This window comes from Ostrea edulis, chromosome 7 (assembly GCF_947568905.1).
Source record: "Ostrea edulis chromosome 7, xbOstEdul1.1, whole genome shotgun sequence".
Taxonomy (NCBI): Eukaryota; Metazoa; Mollusca; class Bivalvia; order Ostreida; family Ostreidae; genus Ostrea; species Ostrea edulis.
In genome coordinates this window covers 37,165,977-37,189,204 of record NC_079170.1, presented here as the reverse complement: position 1 = coordinate 37,189,204, position 23,228 = coordinate 37,165,977, and the positions used below count along the sequence as shown (strand labels likewise).

At 35.0% G+C, this 23,228-nt stretch overlaps 1 protein-coding gene and 1 long non-coding RNA gene across 3 annotated transcripts in view; both read right to left on the bottom strand.

Moving 5' to 3' along the window:
* The window catches only part of LOC125656059 (uncharacterized), a 30,670-nt gene extending 8,561 nt beyond the window's left edge, over positions 1–22,109 (bottom strand). The window contains exons 1-4 of the mRNA XM_056144228.1: positions 21,802–22,109; positions 1,581–1,766; positions 1,292–1,492; positions 876–1,043 (exon numbers count right to left, since the gene is read on the bottom strand). Of these exons, the coding sequence (XP_056000203.1) occupies positions 876–1,043; positions 1,292–1,492; positions 1,581–1,766; positions 21,802–21,871 (625 nt within the window). The 5' untranslated portion in view covers positions 21,872–22,109. The remainder of the gene's footprint in view (positions 1–875; positions 1,044–1,291; positions 1,493–1,580; positions 1,767–21,801) is intronic.
* Positions 6,111–14,366, bottom strand: LOC125656064 (uncharacterized). 2 transcript variants are annotated; one of them, XR_007363009.2, is made up of 6 exons: positions 12,446–14,366; positions 9,312–9,509; positions 8,607–9,163; positions 7,816–7,994; positions 7,383–7,637; positions 6,111–6,540 (listed from the first exon to the last, which is right to left on the bottom strand). It is a non-coding gene; the product is annotated as an uncharacterized LOC125656064 (long non-coding RNA). The 2 variants fall into 2 exon arrangements; XR_008796912.1 differs by having other exon boundaries at positions 8,607–9,509; positions 12,446–12,970.
* Positions 22,110–23,228: the final 1,119 nt, after the last annotated feature.

Below are 23,228 nucleotides of genomic sequence, written 5' to 3'. Positions count from 1 at the left end.
ATTATGAGCCCTACAAAGGCAATGTTATGACATGATATGACTATTGCTGAAACAGCAAGGGTCTGCATTTGACCTGCTCTATATTTCATATTCTTTATAGTATTAAGGAAATTGATCACTGTTCCTTAAAATCCTTTTTTTTCATTATAGGATATTGATTGATAAATGGTATATTGTTTAAGGTCCCTCTCGAAAACAAAATCACTCACATGAAAACGTCACCATTGCCAGTGAAGTGCTAAAAATTCAACTCTATGCACTGCTCTTATGGAATTTGAGCAGGGAGAGATCTTTAACTTGATACACCTGCTTTGACATGGTGCCTTATATTTTAGGTCTAATTCGACGGAACGCCCCGTTTAGAGCAAGGTGTAGCAAGGACCTTTCCAACCCAGATCACAATGGGATTACAACATATTGAGAAAATTCAGGTCAATTCAATGAATGAAGGGTGAAGATAACGAACAGTGATCATCAATCTCATCAATCTTATAAGCAATACAAAATAGTTAGTTTTGCAAACACAAACTGCTCGATATACCAGAAGTGGGGTCCCTGTCAACCAGTCACACCCGCCGTGAGCTTTATACATTTGAATCGAACGAAACTTGTGAAATTTCGAAGGTCATAAGAAAATTATGTTTTACGCTTGATTGGTTACAAAGAATTGAATACAGTAAATGGTGATCAATCTCAAATATCTTATCTCTCATCAACATTAGAGAACATGGTAAACACATACTCCTCGAGATATCAAAGGTGGGGTCAAGTGCGAAGGAGGAGGAGGAGTAAACATTCCTTTTCGACCGGTTACATCCGCTGTGAATCCCTCTCATTTGAACAAGTATACTTATAATGACTTATCAAACATTTACCTCCCCTGACTGATAAAAGTATCCATTTCATCGCATAGCTTTTATCCAATTTCAGGAACCAGGAGGCCTGGTCTTTTTCGTTTGAATGGTAATATGTGTCAAAGTCGCCGTCTAAGGCTTCGGAATCCGTATAATTCACTACGATCGTTTGACTCAAAGGAGATATTCCTAAACAAAGGCGGTAAGATAGTGAAGCATAAATAGACGAATAAAATCGTTCTTTTTCTATCATTGAATGTATGTAATATTCTTCATTATTTGCTTAAAAGCAGATAAAAAAAGGAAAATCCTTATGAAATATAATTTTGGAGAAAGAGAATTAAATTTGAAGGAAAGTAGAGTAAATTAGATAAAGTGAATGATGTATACAGAGGATATGTTTGATGGAAATTAGGATTGCATCCCTCTGCATTTACCTATTGGTTTAACATCAAATATTTTCAATGATCCATTTCCTTTTTGACGAATAGTTATTCTATTCACGTGCTCGATGACAAAATTTGGATATTTACATGCCACCAATCGTTGAAGTGATCTTAGTTTACTTCGATCAGGTAGACAGAAGTACTTGAAGGGTCTTGGATCTTCAGTATTTTCAACATACATTTCATAATCCGCTTTTGGAAATAAAAAACAAAGAGATTATTTCAATTATTGATTAAGCAGTACTGGTGAAATCGAGAAGAAGTATAAAATTGTTATTACCAGTACCAACGCTGACATAGATCCAACCAATTGTTAAAATATTGTCCAGCTCAACATACCACCACTGATTAACTGCATCATTGGTCAAAAAGAAGGTCTCCATGTCGTCATCACAACCAAGACTGGCAACAAACGAAGCGTTAGTTGATGACTGCAGAACGTGTTTCCGCACAAATGGTGATGCCCCTAGATAATTATCAAAGAATGGAAATTTGATTTCACCACACTAAAGTATGATGCAAATGATATAGGGTATAGAACCAAGACAACTAAAATCAACTCTGCAAAATTTTAATTTAGATATCTGATCGTACATCGTGAACATACGATTACGTTTACGATCATGTTGAGTTCGGCGACCGTTTCACGAAACATACCATAGTCCTTGCACTTACGATTTACGTCTGAACTTGTAGAACTTCATACTATGTGAAGTTAGATTGAAACTTAATTTTTACTATGGAAATGAATATTCAGTCATTATTTCCCCAAGATTTCGATTATATCCTTATCGTCTGCAGTAATCAATGAAGACATTTTCATGTTGTCAATGAAAATAATGAACATTTTGAACCCGATCTTTTTTTAAACGTCCAGATAATTTCTAGAGGGTTAAACAGAATGATAGGTTGTTTCCTCTTCTTTTTTTTCAAGAAACTTAAACTTGAAAAAATAATCATGAAAAATATAAAGATCTATTTTATAGAATTGTAAATACCGTGTATTGATGTCCTAAAATGAATCAAGTTTCCATCAATAAGTAAAATATATTCAAAGGACTAAAAAACCGAATAACATATGATGATCTAAACATTATAATAAAAGAAAGAGCACAAGTGTATTGGAAATCCTATCCTTCGTCGAAAACACTTTACACAATGGATATATCCGTGAAAATGGATACTGACTGGAAACTAAAGACTCATCTTTATGACAAAGGGGATGATTTCAGCTTCTCCATCATCATCTTCCCATATCTATGTACCAATATTCCATTATCACCTGAATATAATATTTATATCTCTCAGGTGAATCGATACTCTAAAGGGTGTTCTGCGAAATATGTGTTTGTAAATCGAAGCAGGCTACTGACAAACAAGTTGATGTTACAGGGGTTTCAACAGTCTCGTTTAAAGTCGGCATTTCTTAAATTTCTATGGCCAATATAATGATCTACTTTGCTCATATAACATATCATTGGGTCGAATGCTGTTAGACGTGATTCATAGCGATTGTTAAGCCGTTCTTTGCACACTGACTTTGACTGCGGATTGCTGCATTTGCCTGCTCGGGACATGAGGCTCAAAGTGGATATGACCGGTCGACAAGGGATACGTAATCCTCCTAGGCACCTGATCTCACCTCTGGTAAGTCCAGGGTTCTGTGTTTGCTCTTTATTTTGTATTCCTTGTGGGAGTTATGACATTGATCACTATTGGGTATAGTTGCCTTTCATGCATTTGTTTTAAAAAAAAAATTGTAAAATACGCGATTACATTATTGATATATCTGTATTAATCTCAAAGACTCAATTTATTCCTGAGTTTTTATCTTATTTTCGGATTTGGCGTGTAGACATATATATTTCCAGCTAAACGTAATGATGTAAATTATGCAGATCATTGATTTAAAATTATTATTGATATTGTCGGAAGGGTCTGATGACGACCTGTCTTTTTCTTGTGTGTATGGTTTGTATCATAATAATACTATCGACCTTCATAAAACTCTAAAGAAACGTTCCACTTGCAACATTGGGATTTTAACTAAATTATGATACTTTATCATAGTTTCCTAAACAAATGTATTATTTATTATTGTAATGGACATGTATATGATATTAGTTTGTTGCATTTAGATAGTGATAAAAGAAATATTGATCATAAATGTGATCAATCACAGATATAGATTAACTATTACCGAAGAAAAGTTTTAATGTCTGAACACATGTACCAGAATTAATGTCTTGAAAATTCTACCCAATGTTATATATATACATTAACGGTGAAGCAAGCACAGAGAAACCCCTTTCCTTTTTGACAACTGTTTTTGTTACTATTACACTCAATGTTCGATATATTGACTCCCCCTCCCAATTAGTAAGTAGTTATGAAATATAAGAATGAAACGATGAATTTAATGTCTTTACATTTAATTGTGCCTACTAACATTAATGTAGGCCTTGCTGTGCGTAGCGGACTGCACAATAATCCTTTGTTAAAGCAAGTCATTGTGATTATTTTGTTCCTCCATAGTGTCAACAAACTCAGCCAGGTAACCACAATCATAAAATGATATTCGATAGAGCTAGCATAGCGGTCATATGGCTCGTTTGCATGCATGTAGGAGCACTTACGACAGTCCTGGATCACTTGTAGAACTACGATAAAATATTTTCGTCAACCACAAATTGTAAAATGTATATTGAAACGACCATCTGTGCTACGTTCACGTATTCGATCTACAATTGCTTAGCGAAATGGCCGCCACAAATAAACCAGTCTTTACATCAATGATCACAAGTGTCTTTTAAAACGATATGTCGAAAAATGTGATAATCAAACAAATCAGAAACAAAATATTTTCATTCAAGTATTCTGGAAATCCTTGAAATATAAAGGTAAAGATAAGAAATAGTTATCAATTTCAGAACTCCTATAAGGAATACAAAATAAAGAGTTCGGCAAACACGAACCCCTGGATACATGTATATCAGAGTTGGGTCATTTGCCTAAAATGAGTAAGTATTCCCAATCGACCGGTCACACCGGTCATGAGTCCTATATTTTGATCTGGTGAAAGGAGTACACCTTAGTCAACTCATTGTGCCAATAGCCTAGCAATTGGTATTAAACACGTTAGACAGAATTTGATCCAATGATAGGTTGTACACGCAAACTAGATCATTATAACGACCAAATATTTTGCGAAATACTTACTTTAAACGAGATTGTTAAAATTGTAACACCAACTGCTTTGTCTGCAGTCTGTCTCGATTTGAAAACTGATCATACGCATAAAACATGCTCATGTATCGAAGCAGTTTATATATATAAACACCATATGCAGGTGATAATGGAATATGTGTACATAGATATGAGAAGTTGATGATGGAGAAGCTGAAACATCCCGTTTGTCATAAAATAGAGATGTTAGTTTGCCATCAATATTTATCTTCAATAATTAACTCGATTCCGTGGGGATCGTATTTAGAATAGGTCTTCAGTACCCCTTGTTTGTCGTAAGAGGTAATTTAATGGGACTGTTCTTCGAATGAGATCCCCGAAACTGAGGTCCTGTGTCACAGCAGGTGTGGCACGATAAAGATCCCTCCCTGCTCAAAGGCTATAAGCGCCGAACATAGGCCTAAATTTTGCAGCCCTTGACCGGCAATGGTGACGTCTCTATATGAGTGCAAGATTCTCTAGAGGGACGTTAAATGATAAAAAAAATCTATCAATCAATCTAATTACGAAACAGATATGAGGGACTCTGCGGTGTCTTATTTCAAGTTCACAGGGATACAGTGTATCGAATCGACAAATGAATGAAATTGATTATTGTTAATAGATAAAACGTTGTCAATCTATCTTAGTATCGAGTTGAAGTCCACAGATAGATATTTTTATTCTCATGTTTATGCCTACAATTCCAAATACAATTTACCCTAAACTAAAACACAGTATCCATGGCATATTAAGTGTTTATATCCATTACAGTTAAAAGTACATAGTCTGACAGGTGCACCCTAAATTAATGTCCTGCAGAGATACCAAGCAATATAGTAATTTTAGCACAGAGTTAACGAAAGAAAAAGATAAAACACACGGAGAGCAGCTCCACTCTTAAATATGATACAGATTATCTTGGTATGTTAAAAAGGATATGGAAATATCTTTTTCATGGAAAATCTAGCGCAAAGCCCTTTGTTTTATCAAATTAAAGCGTACGTCATATGAATATGTTATTACGCCAACCACACTCATTCATTCCGTAATTCCACGAAAAAGAATACCACCGAGCTCAGCAAATTCATATGGACATTGAAAGACAAAAATATTGACTACAAAATCAAGTGGGAAATTTTAGGAAAAACATCATCATACTCAAACATTTCAAAAAAGTGCAACCTCTGTATTCTAGAGAAATTCTTTATAATATGTCATCCCGAAAAATCTTCATTGAATAAGCGTTCAGAACTTGTCAGCACTTGCCGTCATTCCCATAAATTTCTATTTACTCAATCCTGTGTGTAATCATGCTTAGCAACTATCCAGTATGTTTCTGTGTAACATATTCTCAGCCACGCGGATGTTTTTCGTTAGATGTCATTTTTCTCCCGACGAGTGAGGGGAAACCATCCCCTCACGAAACAGCCTGTAGAGAAATAAATGTTATGTGATTGAACTCCATCTGATCGTCAATTTATATATATATATATATATATATATATATATATATATATCAAATATACTAGCGGAAGGTACAAACTGAGCATTATGTAATATATGAAAAAATAATAAATTATAACAATGAACCAATTTTATTTTTTGTAATACTGTTAACAAATGTATTCGTTACAACATCTCATAATTCATTAATGTTAATGTCGAATAACGCCAATTTCAACACACTCGAAAGAACGTGAATGAACAAAGTTGATAACGCGTGTGACCACCATTTGCCTTCACGCATGCTTAACAACAGCGCCCCATTTATGCCACTAACGTGTTCAGAAATGCTTGAGGAATGTTGTCCCAAATATTGGTTAAAGCCTGGCCTAAATCAGCCAATGTCACTGGCTGATTTGGTAAACGGCGTAGACGTCGTTCCATTTCATCTCAGACGTGCTCGATCGGCGATAAATCGGGGAAACAGCTGACCAAGTGCAGACATCAACATTCTGTTGAACAAAAAAGCCCTTGACTACACGAGCAACATGTGGTCTTGCTGCAGATGCCTGCAATAATGAGATAACATTGCGCTTGTATTTTTAAGATATATTTTTCTGGCATTTATATTATACAAAAACAAATTGAGTAGCGGGCAAAACATGATTTCGAAGAAAAAAGAAAAAAAAACTTTTGACAAAATGGCAAAAGATGTCAAATATACACTATGAAGGCATGGTATACACACAATGGAAAACTATCGTCAAGATCAAATGTCATATTGAAACAAATTTTTAACATATATTCAGATTGTAGATGTATCTTCTTCTAGTATACCCAGTCGTCACAACACTGATAGGCAACCATGGTGAACGGTGAGGGTTGTAAATCCGTCTATATCACTATTTCAATTCTTTTTAAAAACCTCAAATCAAAGTTAGTAAATGTTTTATGTCATACAAAACAGTATCCACATTGGAAAATGTTGACTTATTATGGCTTCATTCTCATGGGTGTTCATGGCCAAATATGATAAAACATGATAGACTTATATCCAAACCTTATGTCTTAATCTGAAAGTGTGGTGAAAGTTGGTGTTTTGGGGTTTTGAGTAGTGTGTCATCGATATTTAAACGTGTACGACACACAAAGCTTATAACGTAATTCAGGACAGCGTCGTCATTGAAGCACACGTGTATTCCATTCTCCGCTAATGTTTTTCAGCGATTTTTATTTAAAGTTGATCAACGTGTTTCCCCTCTATTTGGCCCTGTTAATTATGGGGGTCAATTTTGTTTTCACCTGAGAACCATTCTCACATTCAAAGATCCATCTCAAATTGTATCATGTAGTAATATACAATTGCTTGATTCAGTCATTGCCAAAAAATGTAGCAATGGAACTCGCCTACCTTATTTAGTTCGATCGTAAAGTTTTGCATATTGATTTCCTACACGGTTGCAATAGTAACGAATGATGATGAAGTTCTTTAGAGTGTTATTTATGATAAAATTCGCTGTATGTTGTAGATTCAGTGCTGAGAAAGATAGAGACACGTGTCATTGGACAACCATGTATCAGCACGTAGTCCTCATACACATCCATTCTGATTGTCTGAGAACCGATGTCCACTCCCTTGTTTTGGCGAGTACTTGAGACACTTCATCTGAAACACATAGACCCCAATAGTTTGAGATAGGAAAGGACTGCATGATTGTTGATGTGTTCTGTTTGATAAAAAACTGAAAACAGGTGTCTCTATGCATTTTGTGCTCTATATTTTTATTTCAGTGGCAATTTCATATGTTTTAGACAAATGTTCATCTATCTAGAACATGACTTACCCCATATCAAGTTATAAAACTCAGTTACCCTATCTCGTTCGAACGGATTGGTCAACATGACGATCCTTGTGACGTCAGTCTACCAGATGAGCGAGTTAATTCTGTTTCTGTGAATGCAATTTTTTTCTCTAGAATAAGCTAACATGTACAGCTGTGTAATTTCTTTCTTTGTTGAAATCCTGCAAATAGAATCATTGAAATTTTTACCTACCTTGAATGTTATAATGACTTCCGCTTTGTCTTGTTAAGATATACAAGGTGTGGGGAAATGCATTGAGGAAAACATTAGAAATAACCCATGATAGTTTTGCAGGTATCAGTTTTCACATTCCTTCAAATTTTAAGCCCATAGAATGGTACTGTTCCAAAATCTATTAAAAATATTATTTTTCCGTCTTTATATATATATATATATATATATATATATATATATATATATATATATATATATATTAGCTTTTTACTATTTGTAGCTATACCACGTATCCACATAAATAAAAACAACCCTGCAGACATGTTCACGAAGCTATATTAGGATAAAGACGTGCCTTAAGTATGTTTTAATGCACGTTTTAGTCTTAAGGCAGGTTTTCGAAGCTTCCCTAAAGTTAGGACACGTCCTACGTTCATTTTAACTTTAGGATAGCATAACCCTTGTCCTAAGATCCTCCTACGTTTGTATAAACATGGCTACAACCATAATATTGAAGCAAAAACTCACAGAAATCGTGAAAAGATATTGAAGGACATTGACAATCTACAAGATTACATAATTGTGAGTAAGTACATACTTTCGGGATTGTTATAGCCTCCCGACGCTTTTTGGACCGGGACATCTTCGTAAGCAATTGAAACAATTTGAAACTTGAACCAATCGTACACAAGTATTGGATGGCTCAGTGATTTTCCATTGCAGTCGTCGTAAAAAGAAATAATAATATACTAGTATATAACCATACATGCATATGTTCGAGTATCACAATATCTGTTTGTTTCACTACTTTAATCAAAGCATGTTTTTCATGTGAAGAATAGCTAAATACCTCATATCCATGGTTTACTTCTAGGAACCACCAGGAATTGTTCAATGTCAGGAATAAACTACGGAAAGTACCGGGATTCCTTACGTATTCAAATCATTGCACACTAAAGGAGTGTTATAAGTATAAGTGAATCTTAAAAGTTCGAAAAAATATCCTACAAGGAAATAAAGTACAATGTATTATAAAACTCCAGAAAATATTTCTATTCCTATATCATCCCGTTACCCAAACCTTGATATGTTTTGAAAACGTGTTCATGTTTGTTGTATCTAATCAACTAATGGTACAGTCATTCATCGATAAACCTAAAAAGATATTTAAAAACATCAATGACATTGGAATCAATTACATTAAAATATACTCAGATATCAGTACCGTAAAAAAGTATACGTGCTTCGAGCAGTTTGATGTAAATTTAGAGAAAACATTTTTGTGATCCTTGTAGAATCTTACTGCAATCGAGAAAGCCATTCTTCTCCACAATGTTCCTTGTGCAGGTTTCCTCCTTGTCATTACAAGTGTCTCCAGAGCAAATATCTTGGCATTTATACTGACATCTGTAAGACAGCTGATACATGGTACAGAATAGGCAGACTTCAACCGCTGGAATGCAGGCGATACAAGAACGATCACAAGTTCCTGGTGAGAATTCTAAAAAGAATGTACGTGTTAAGGTTCTAAATTCTCATCATGAATTCAATTGATCACTAACTAGAAATGTTTTACATCGCCATCTTAAGATTACCTTTATAAAGTTACATTTTGCGCATTCAGTGCTATGTTATGACGGACAAGCAGATGCAGATAAAACTTATTGTTTCCGCCAAAGCTTCCGAGGTCTTAGAATTGTGGTTCCGCATCAAAATTTAACTGTATGAAGAAATGTCCATCAGTCATATGAGGCGTTCTAACGGGATAAAGCAATTCATCACGTTTTACTTTGTATTTGTCATGAAAATCTCTACTATTCCTCAAGGCGTAGTTCTTATGTATATTGTTTAGCTCAGTCCTATATCTCTTTTCTTTAAATGACGAGATAAAGAGATAATTTATCGTCTCTTCCGAAATAGATCTATCACGTACACATACATCGCCAAGTGTTGGCGAAATATACACATGGTAAGATATCCCAATCATTAACTGTTGAGTTGTATTTGTTATATTGCTGGAAAAACCAAGAGAGCAGACATTATGAATTACTGACTCTCGTACCCTCTGCATGAAGATAAATATTACTTTCACATGTGTTCATAACGCTCGTACAACATATATATTTGCTAAAGAACGTATGCATACAATACAATATGTTTGATTGTATTACATACACAAAGGAATCATAAAAATTTTTAACAAAGCATTCACTACACGCTAGCAGAGTATTATGAGGTTTATTATAAGTTATCGTAGTATTCCTTGTATCACATCCATGTCCTTAGTAATACGTGTGTCTTCGTCAGAGGCAATAATATGAAAAGTAATTTCTGTTTTCCAATCTACAAATCACCTGTTTTTATTAATTGCTTTTGAACTACGTTATTTTGGCAATACGCTTAGTTTGTACTTCAAGAATATGTATTCAATGAAAGTATGGAATCAAAAGGCTTATACGTCATAAACGTTTTCAATATTCAATTTGGAAATCGTTAATAGAAGGCATGTTCAATGAATAGCTGAAGACAACGAATATCGATCAATCTCACAACTCCCACAAGAAATACAAAAATAGAGAGTTTTACAAATATGGACCCCTTCATATACCAGAGGTGATATTAGGTGCCAAGGAGGAGTAAGCATCCCCTGTTGACCGATCATACTCGTATTGTGCCCTATGTAAGGTGAAGATAACGAACAGTGATCAATCTCATAACTCCTACAAGCAATACAAAATAGATAGTTGGGCAAACACGGACCCCTGGACACACCAGAGGTGGGACCAGGTGCCTAGGAGGAATAAGCATTCCCTGTTGACCGGTCACACCCGCCATGAGCCCGATATCCTGATCAGGAAAACGGAGTTATTGATCATGTAAAGTGAATACTTCGTTTTCAGAATCATTGTGCCGTTCTGGCCTAACAATTGGTTTGAAACAGATAGCATTTGTCCCAATGATGTAACCTGATAGTATTAATTTATGAATGGTTATTTTCAGCAAACATATGACCATCTTCTAAAACAAAAATTCATTTTATTTGATTAAGCATATGCACAAATGAGGATAGCGAACAGTCATCAATGAAAAGGTGAATATAATTAACAATGATCAATCTCATAACTCATATAAGCAATAAGAGTTTAGAACACAAAGACCCCTTCATAAACCAAAGGTGGGATCAGGTGCCTAGGAGGAGTCCGTATCATATAAATCCAATAAAGAATACAAAACTAAAAGGACAAACCAGACACAACACATTTGGGATCAGGTGACAAGAACATTCAGTTTAAAAAGTTCACCCTTGTCGACCAGTCACATCAACCATGAACCCTGTATCTTGATCAAGTAAACGGAGAAATCCGTAGTCAAAATAAATATGTCACAAACGGTTTACAATTGGCATGAAACACATGAGGAAGCAGTGGACCCAGTGAGAGCTAGTATTTGCAAATTAGATCCTTATAACAGCCATAGAATGTGCGAAATCTTGACTCCGTAAACCTCTGGAACATTACCGCATTTGCCAATAGTCTGTCTCGATTGATAGTGATCATATGCAGATCATACTCTCATTAATCAAATCAGTTGACATACGTAAAAATTATATACAGGTGATGATGGAATTTTACCACATAAATATGGAAAGTTGATGATGGATCATAAAGAGTGAATTACTATTCTACTGAAATATACTCGTGGATATCCCAGTATAAAAATAAACGTGACATGATTTTTTAAAAAAAACAGCAACATATATGTCGAAGTTGACGGTAAATTTCTTATCACGTACAGGTATAGATATCTGTACAGTACGAACACGAACCATATTTAAACTGAAAAATGTTGGTCAATCAAGTTGGGTGCCTCATTTATGTTGATCGGATACACGCCTATTTGCTGTGTTCTCCCATCTTCATTTAACGCAGTTTGGTCACTAAAGTGACAAAGGATGTAATAAATTTACACTCCGATCTAAAAGACCCGTGGTTTTCATTTCTACAGTTGTGTGAACATTTGATATTGTATCAATATCCATGAATGACGTGGCCGTGGTTGAACACTACAAACTTCCCATCACAAAGGTAATATTGAACAGACAAGAACCAGGTGTCATTCAAGTACAAAAGTATTACACCCCCCCCCTAAAAAAAGGTTTGAATGACAATGAAAACTTGATTCTTCACAAATAAAAACCTGAATGCATATTCACATAGACATCTACCCAAAATCAAAGTAACGAACCACAAAAAAAAAATACAGAAAAAAAACCATAGCGCACTCATGATAAGGCAGTTACAATAACATTATCTTTGCATTTGATATGTTTAATATCAATATCATATTTTTGCCACAATAATCTCTATTTTGTGAATAAAACCTTCACTCCACACTAACAGAATGATATCAGAGTAATTATAAAATATTAGAGGATACCTTGAATGACGTCTGTTTCTTTAGTAATAGGTGTGTCTTCGTAAGAGGCGGTGCTGTGTGTAACCATTTCTGTTTTCCAATTCCCACATCTACCTGTTTTCTGATCACACGTGGAGTTGAAACATACACCAGTGATAGGATTACAGGGTATACACTCCGCTTTGCATTTAGCGCAGTTTGGTCCGTAGTGGTTTGCGGGACAAACTAAAAGTACAGTAAGACAGGCAATAATTTGATGCTTGTTTTCAATCGAAGAATATTTCCATTGATACATGGTCTTGAAATAGTGGTAACTGGAGTCAGAATCATATCTCTCATAATCAAAATGATTTTGCTGAGATAAGTTTCCCTACCATTATTTGAAATAAACTATCGACATATATAGTTTTATTTATATTTGTGTGACTCAACCTGTTTTTCTATGCTTTTTGGTCAAGTTAAAATGTATTTTACATTTCACAATACTTAGATTGATAAATATCAATATGATAATATAGAATGGATAATCAATTGCTGGCAAAGCATTAATGAATTATACATATCCAATCATATTTACTTATGGGATACAACTCAAACAGCCTCATTGGTCCATAATCTGTTCTTATAATCATAATTGTATCCCCTGTCAATTATCTGTAACATTCCAAGGCCTTGTTGTTTTGCTTTAAGATATCTGATCCGGTAAAACTGAAATTCCGACACAGTGTGGACGTGCTGGTTGTTGTTTCAAATGAATGTTAGATAATACAACAGTGAATACAATTGATAAATAACTGAAGATGACATATAAATATATTCTAAAAATGATATGTTTTATAACCAGAATGATTTGTTACCAAAATACCTCAGAGTTGTATGACGAAAATGACATTATGCAATGATTTGAAATAGAACAAAGAGCTCTTGACATTGATAATGATCAGAGTGCATGAGTGCAAGGTGAAGATAACGAACAGTGATCAATCTCATAACTCCTACAAGCAATACAAATAGATAGTTGGGCAAACACGGACCTCTGGACACACCAGAAGTGGCATCAGGTGCCTAAGAGGAGTAAGCATCCCCTGTTGACCGGTCACACCCGCCATGAGCCCTATATCCTGATCAGGTAAACGGAGCTATCCGCAGTATTGAAATCGTTTTAAGCTACATCACCTGATAAAGATAAAGGTCTTGAAATGGGTGTGACCTGTTAACAGGGAATACTTATTCCTCCAGGGTGCCTGAAGAAAGGTGAAGATAACGAACAGTGACCACTCTCATGATTCCTATGAGCAATACAAAATAAAGAGTTGAGCAAACACGGACCCCTGGATATACCAGAGGTAGGATCAAGTCCACAGGAGAAGTAAATATACCCTGTCGACCGGTCAAACCCGTCAAGAGCCCTATATTTTGATCAGGTAGACGGAGTTATCCATAGTCAGAATCAATGTGCAGAAAACGGTTTAACAATTAGTATGAAACTCGTCAACCAATGACAGGTTGTATAGGCAAGATAGATCGCTATAACCAACATAGAATTTTCGAAATGCTGCCTTTAATCGAGACTGTTGAAACCCCTGCACCATCAACTTGTTTGTTAGTAACCTGCCTCGATGCAATAACTGATTATATTCAGAACAAACTCTTGCATATTGAATCAGCTGAGTCACATAAACACCATATCCAGGTGAAAATAGAATATTGCTACATAAATATAGGAAGTTGACAATTGCCAAGCTGAGTTCACCCCGTGTATCATAAAGTTGTGTTGTTAGTTTAACGTTAATACATGTGTATATTTTCAAGAACATATTTAAGTATGGAGCAGAAGTGGACGACTCTGAGGTAACAGCAAGATAGTTTTACTTCTCACGTAGACGTTTTGGAATAAATTCTGCTTCATAATAATATAAAACAGATCAGATAACAAAAGAGCACGTGTTTGCCCAACTATATATTTTGTATTGCTTGTATGAGTTATGAGATTGATCACTGTTCGTTATCTTCACCTTGCATGAAAGACCTGGTGACCAAATACTAAATAGATATTGTCAATGAGGAACTGCAGCATATTTTTATGTTAACTTCAGAGTACTTGTGCGTCGAATAAGAGTGGTGTTTAACATAGTATTTGTGTCACTAATCACTAGATATGAATATTTCGGTTTTCCATTTTTGTTGAGGAAAGAACTGTCTATGATGTAAAAAATGTCCAGTATTTAATTTATCGTGAAAAATAGTCGTGTAAAGTGATGAAAATTCTGACGTTTTGATGTTGTTCATCTGATAAAACCTTTGCTAATTGAAGTTTACTTAACGTTCTTTAGATTTTTTCATAATCCACATTGACTTTGCACCACTTCTTGCGTATGTAGTGACACAGTACCATTGAATTTTCTCCTTCACAGATGTTAATATTTCCATAAGGATAGTGGCTTGGTAGAACATTTACTACATCCAGCAATGCACCTTTGTTTGTAAGGGTTTTTATGAAGTTTAGAATTTCAGTATCGGTACATATGTACGTAACTCCTATTCATCCGACCCATTCGCTGGAATATTAAATGTGCCTGAAACGGGGGCATGGCTTTGAAGAATTTCAGCATTTGAAAGAGCAGTTTGAGTATAAGTACGATTACCAAAAGTGATATTAATGCCAAGTTCGTTTGATTGATTGATTGAATGTTGTTTAACGTTCCTCTCGAGAATATTTCACTCATATGGAGACGTCATCACTGACGGTGAAGGGCTGCAAAATTTAGGCCTATGCTCGGCGCTTATGGCCTTTGAGCAGGGATGGACCTTTATCGTGCCACACCTGCTGTGACACGGGACCTTGGTTTTTGCGGTCTCATCCGAAGGACCGCCCCATTTAGCCGCCTCTTACGGCAAACTTTGCGTACTGAGGACCTATTCTAACCCGGATCCCCACGGGTTTGAAATACAGTTATAATAATGATCCATAGAAAGACAATGTTATGGCATGATGGGACTATTGCTGTTTCCAGGGGTCTATGATTACCCTGCTCTAAATTTCATATTCTTTATGGTATTTATGACATTGATCACTGTTCCTTGGAATCACTTTTTTTTTCATTATAGGATTGATTATTTATTGGTTATTTATTGGTTTTCCAACAAAAAAACCCACAAAAAACGGGGGGAAAACAACAAAAAACAATTCACTCACATGAAGACGACACCATTGATATTGAAGAGCTACAAAATTTATCCCCATGTTCCGAGTTTATGTTATTTGAGCAGGGAAGGATCTTCAACTTCATACACCTACTATGACATGATGCCTTGATTATTTAGGTCTAATCCTAAGGAACGTCCCATTTAATCACCTTTTATGACAGGCAAGGAACACTGAGAACCTATCTAACCCAGATCCCTATGGGATTACAACACATTGAGACAATTTAGGTCCATTCAAAGAATAAAAGGTGAGGATAATGAACAGTGATCAATCGCATAGCTCATATAAGCAATACAAAATAGATGGTTGACCAAACATGGTCCCCTCGATATATTAGATGGGGATCAGGTACCTAAGAGGAGCAAGCATTCCTTATCGACCGGGCACACCCGACGTGAGCCCTATATATTTGAATCAAACGCAACTTGTGAAATTTTGAAGTTGATATGAAAATTATATGTTTAACACTTGATTACTTACGAAGAATTGTGAATTCCCTCTTTTGATCAAGTACTCTTATAATGACTTATCAAAACATTACCTCCCCTGACTGATAAAAGTATCCATTTCATTGCATAGTTTTTATCCAGTTTCAGGAACCAGGAGGCCTGGTCATTTTCGTTTGAATGGTAATATGTGTCCATGTACCCGTCTAAGGCTTTGGAATCCGTATAATTCAGTAACACCGTTTGATTCAAACGAGATAGTCCTAAACAAAGACGGGGGGATAGTGAAGCATAAATAGACGAATAACAATCGTTCTTTTTCTATTATTGAATTTATTCAATATTCTTAATTATTTGGATAAATGCAGACATGAATTAAAAATCTCATGTATTATAATTTTGGGAAAAAAACAATCAAATTTGTAGGAAAGGGAAGTAAATCAAATAAAAATAAATGATGTATACAGAGGATACATTTGATGGAAATTAGGATTCCATCCCTCATCATTTACCTATTGGTTTAACTTCAAAAATGTTCATTGATCCAATTCCTATTTGACGAATAGTTATTTTATTCGCTTTCACGATGACAGAATTAGGATATTCACATGTCATCAATCGTTGAAGTGAACTTAGTTTGCTTCCTTCAGGTAGACAGAAGTTCTTCAATGGTCTTTGATCTTCAGTATTTTCAACATACATTTCATAATCCGCTTTTAGAAATAGAAAAAAAAGTCTTTCAGTCAATGATTAAGCAATATTAGTGAAATCGAGAGAAAAAATATGAATTGTTATTACCAGTACCAACGCTGACAAAGATCCAACCAATAGTGTAAGTATAGTTCATCTCAACAGACCACAACTGATTAACTCCATCATTGGTCAGAGAAAAGGTCTCCATGTCGCCATCACAACCAAAACTGGGGACAAACGAACCGTTGGTTGATGACTCCTGAATGGGTTTCCACACAAATGAGGATGTGCCTAAATAATTATCAACGAATGAAAATATGAATTGACGATAAGAATATATGATGTAAATAATATGGGGTATCTAAGCAAGACGGCAAAAAGCAAGTCCACAAAATTTTAGTTTAGAGATATGACGGCCGTTTCAAGAACCAATCGTAGATCGTGAATGTACGATTACGTTTACGATCACTTCCACTCCTACGAGCGTTTCACGAAGCATGTCGTAGTCATAGCACTTACGATTGCGATTTACATCTGACTTTAGAACTCCTTTATATGTAGAGGTAGATCTATTTAATTGCAATGTGGAAAGAAATATTCAGTCATTATTTCCTCATGATTTTGAATCTATCCTTATTGTCTGCAGTAATCTATGAATACATGTCCATGTTGTCAATGAAAATTAGGGAAATTGTGGAGCCAATCTCTTATGTAATGTTCAGAAAATTCGTAGAATATTACAGAGATTGGTAGTGTTTTTTTGTTGTTTTTTTTTGGGGGGGGGGGTTGTTTGTTTTTTTCAAGAAAGAGCACACATGTATTAAAAATGTTATCCTCCATCGAATGCTCTTTAAACAATGGATATATAATATGGAAATGAATATTGACTGTAAACTAACAACTCATCTTTATGACAAACGGGATGATGTCAGTTTCTCCATCATCAACTTCCCATATCTATGCAGCAAAATTCCATTATTACCTGCATATGGTGTTTATATTTCTCAAGTGATTCGATACTCAAGACGTTTTTCTGCGTAGGATCATTTTGTTAAACCGAAGCAGACTACCGACAAACAAGTTGATGTTACAGGGGTTTCAACAGTCTCGTTTAAAGTCAGCACTTTACAAATTCTATTGTCGTTATAATGATCTATCTTGCCCATCTAACGTATCATTGGGTCAAATTCTGTTTGACGTGTTTCATACCCATTGTAAAGCCGTTATTGACACATTGATTTTGATTGTGGATTGCTGCGTTTACCTGGTCGGTACATGAGGCTCACATCGTATATGACCGGTCGACAGGGGATGCTTAAACCTCCAAAGTACCTGAACCCACCTCTGGTGTGTCCAGGGGTCCGTGTTTGCTCTTTATGTTGTATTCCTTGTGGGATTCATGAGATTGGTCACAGTTGGTTATATTCGCCTATCATGCATTCGTTAATTATTGTTGTTGTAAATACGCTATAACACTATTCATATATCTGTATCAATCTCAAACAATTCACGTGCGTTTTAATCTTTTTTTTTCCGTTTAGGCATGTATACATATATACTTTCAGCTAAACGTGATTATATATAATGCAGATCATTTATTTAAAATTAATAAGGATAGGGCCCGATGGTGACTCCTCTCTTTGTAATGCATATAGTTTGTATTATAAACAATTACTATCGACCTTCATAAAAATCTACAGAAACGTTCCACTTGCAACCTGGGGATTTTACCCCTATTACTAATTATGATCATTTATCATATATATATATATATATATATATATATATATATATATATATATATATATATATATATATTCTAAATGTATTATTTGATCATTTGAAAGTACATGTAGTATGATGTTAGTTAGTCGCATTTAGATAGTGATAAAAGGCATAATGATCGCGTGATCTATCTCGGATATAGATTGACTGTTACGGACTAGGTTAAGTGTTTCCATAGCATAATGCACTATGATTATGGGGTGAAATTACACCTCGAATTCACAGGTATCATCACACTTGTTACGGTTAAACATCACAACGATACTATCGATATGTTGACTGTGATTGCGCTACCGCAAAGTCCCCTCATGGTAATTTCTCATGACGTCAGTTGAATATCGCGTAACACTCTATTTTTTGGAAAACAACAAGAGACTCTAATGCAGAACAAAAGTTCAGGGCATGCGAGTAACCAGCTGAATTTTCATTGATATCCTCAGAAATATATAGAAATCCTTTACATGAAAAGTGGTAGGAACAAATGCATACTCAAACTAAACATGCTAAAATTTAACAGCATACCAACAGTCCTCGGCGAATTACCGGGGTTGTCCATATTCCTATATATATCATATATTTAATATGCAAGACAGAAATATATCTAGAATGTATTGCAAAAAAAAATCCTATTGCTTTCTATAGCAGATATACCTGAACTTTGCCACTGTTTCTGTAGAATGAGATTATGCATGTAAAAACTGAATTTTTAAACGCATCAGTCATTAAGATTAGGGGCGCAAGATCACAATCTAATATGAATGTCACCTTCGTGTGTACTATATATTGAAAATGGAATGTGATCTAATATCATAAAAGAATGAAATACAATCACTTGACAAGAAAAGTTTCCACATAAACAGCTTATCACTTGATAACGGTGGTAAATAACGACAAAATAATGACACTTTCCCCGAATGTACGTTAAGCAGTAATTTTTTTTTTCAATTTGACGTCATATGGTGCGAAGTGCACATAGGTACATTTATAACATCGATGGGATATTTCTCGAATAGCCTTAACTGAGCAACATATCGAAGACAAGTTTTAATTTCTGAACACATGTATCAGAATCAATGTCTTCATAATTATACATGCACATAAATGGTGATGCAAGTACATAACAACCCCCTCCCCTTTTGACAACTGTTTTTGTTTTTATTACATACAATATTCAATGTATTGACTCCCCTTCCTAATTAGTATGTAGGAATGAAATATGAAAATGAAACGATGGATTTAATGTTTTTACATTAATCTTATTTTTGTTTACTAGCATTTATGTAGGTCTAGCTGTGCGTAGCGAAGAAGGATGAGTCTAATCAATTTCGAATTGCGGCTGGGTCTGCACAATATTCCTGTGCTAAAGCAAGTTATTGTAATTGTTTTCTTCCACCACAGTGTCAACCATCTCAGTCAGGTAACCACAACTTTAAAATGATATCAGACAGGGTTAGCATGGCGGCCATATTGCTCGTTTACGTACATACAGGAGCACTTACTACGATCAATATCTTCGCCGAACACAAGTCGTAACTTTTACAGTGAAATGGTTGTTTAATGTGTTACGTTCAAGTTTACGATCTACGATTGCCTAGTGAAACGGCCGCCACAAATAATACAATCTTTACGACGAATTATCACAATTGTCCATGAAAACAATGTGTCGAGAAATATAGCCAAACAAAGGAGAAACAAGTGTTCCCATTCTGGTTGTTAGGAAATCCTTGAAATATAAAGGCACAGATAAGTCGGCAAACAAGAACACTTGGATACGTGTATATCAGAGGTCAGGCCATGTGCCTAGGAGTAGGCATCCCCTGTCGATCGGTCACACCCGCCGTGGGTCCTATATTTTGATCTGGTAATCGGAGTAATCCTTATTCAAATCTTTGTGCCAAGAACGGCCTAAAGATCGGTATAAAATACGTTAGACTGCATTTGCTCAAATAATAAGATGTATTGGTCAACTTGATCATCATAACGACCACAGAATTTGCAAAATCAATGATTTATTTAGATTTATGCATGATAGGAACATAAATTTTGTTGCAGTCTTTTCCTATAGTTATTCTAAAAAATCTTGTTAAAAAATATTTCAAAAGTCTAAGTTATAGATGAATAATCATTGATACGTTTCAAAATATTGAATCCAAGGGCAATAACTCTGTTTCTATTGATTTCTTTACAAAGTCTAATGTATCGAATCAGTTGAGAAATATAAAAACCATATGTAGGTTATGATGGAATATTGGTCCAGAAATATGGGAATTGATGATGGGGTAGCTGATATCATTCCCTTTGTCATAAAGTTGAGATGCTAGTTTGCCATTCATATTTATTTTCAATAAAATATCTCTGTGCGGTGGTGATCCGGGTTAGGATAGTTCCTTGTTTGTCTTAAGGGGCGATTGAATGACGAACTGGGGTGGTCCTTTGGATGAGACCGCAAAAGCTAAGGCACCGTGTCACAGCAAGTGTGGCACGGTAAAGATCCCTCCCTGCTCAAAGGCCATAAGTGCCTAGCATAGGCGTACATTTTGCAGCCCTTCACCGGCAACGATGACATCTCTATATGCGTGAAAGACTCTCTAGAGAGACGTTAAATAATATATAATCGATGAATGAAACTGATTATTGTTGATAGATAAAACGTTGTTCATATCTAAATTTCGAGTTGAAGGCAACAAGAAGAAAAACAAAATATCCATGGCATATTAACGTACTAAGTGTTAATATCCATTACAGCTAAATGTACAAAGTCTGGGAAGTGCATCCTGAATTAATGTCCTGCTAAGATGCAAGCATTTCAATCTGTTTTCGTCGTTTTTATTCGAATTCTTACATTCTTAGCAAAAGAAATACCAAACAATATAGTAATTTTAGAGTTATCGAAAGAAAAAGATAAAACATACGAAGAGCAATTCCATTATTAGATATACTATCTATTATCTTAATATATGAAAAAGTATATAGAAATATTTTTATGGAAAACCTAGCGCGAAGCCCTTTTATTCTATCCAATTGAATGATACATTACATGAATATGTTATATCATATTCAAAAGATAAATGAATTTGCTTGCTTTTAAAGAAAATGATCCGATTATAATGCAATTTGTTTTCTTCAATAAAATAAGTTTTCAATCCTTCTCTCATTACATTTGATCTCTTGAGCCAAATTTACAGTATTCATACATGCCTTTGTATTGGAAAGTTGACTGAATTTTTCTAAAGATTATTACTTACCTACTAATCCAATGAACAATGTTACATAGAAATATATAATCCGTAAATGATAGAGCTTAACAGTCGTCATGATAGTCACACACAATGATAAAATAAAATATCATTGAACGGCATCACCATTTCCTCATGGAAGAAGACCTTTGGTACGCCAAATTATAAGGGACGATTTTTCCCTTCGTTTAAAATGACTCTTTGGCAAGTGCTAATAAAACTTCCGCCCGCCCCAAGATTCCATTGTTGATATAAATCCACGGTACTTTCAGTTTGCTCTTCTAATTCACTATGAAGAGGTGAAGATAAGGAGTAATTATCATTCCTAAAACGAAAACAAAATTAAGATTTTTGCAAGATGGACGATAGCAATGTCATAGATGTATTACATTTAATTGTACTTATACACCAACTACCCGTTCAAAAGATGAAATTCTTCAAATCCATGTTTCAAATTTAGGTATCCCAGTCGATTTGTCGAATGAATAGAAGTTACTGTACCTATACAGGATTCTTAAACTACACAAAACCCTTACAAACAAAGATACATCGCTGGATCCAGTAAGTGCTTTACCAAACCCCTATCTTTGCTCCTCACTAACATATATGACATTATTTGTCGAAATGCGCATCTGGTGCATCAAAATTGGTACCGTATAAGTTTTACATATAACAGCTGTGATGGAGAAACTTCAAACTTACTCTGTGACTACATATGCCAGAAGTGGTGTAAATCAAATGTGGATTCTAAACAATTCTAAAGAATTTTTAGTTAACTTGAAATCGCAAAACTTTTCTCAGATCAACAAAATCAAAATCTTTGACATTTCAACACTTTACACGACCATTCCTCACGATAAATTAAAGACTGAATTTGTTTAAATCATAGACAGTTACTTCTTCAACAAATATGGAAAACGGAAATATTCATATCTAGTGATCAGTCATCCTAAAAATTACTTTGTTAAACACCACTCTGATTCCACGCACAAGTATTCTGAAGCTGAAATCAAAAACATGCTAAAGTTCCTCACTAACAATATCTTTGTTGTATTTGGTGATGTCTTCCAACAGTCTGTTGGAATTTTCATGGACACGAATTGTGTTCCCTTTCTACCTCACCTGTTTTTATATTCATATGAAACTGAATTTATTCAAGAACGTTTACCTGAGAAGAAAAACTCTCTTGTTGTGGCCTTCAATTCGAAATTTAGATATATCGACGTTGTCTTATCTATTCACAATAACAATTTTCATTCATATGTCAATTCGATATATCTTTGCGAGTTCGAAATAAAAGACAACACAGAGTCGTCTACTTCTTTTTCATATTTAGATATTTTATTGAATGTAGATAATAACGGCAAACTAACAACTCAACTTTATGACAAACGGATGATTTCAGCTAGTCACGTGCGAAATGAAATGTCTACGAA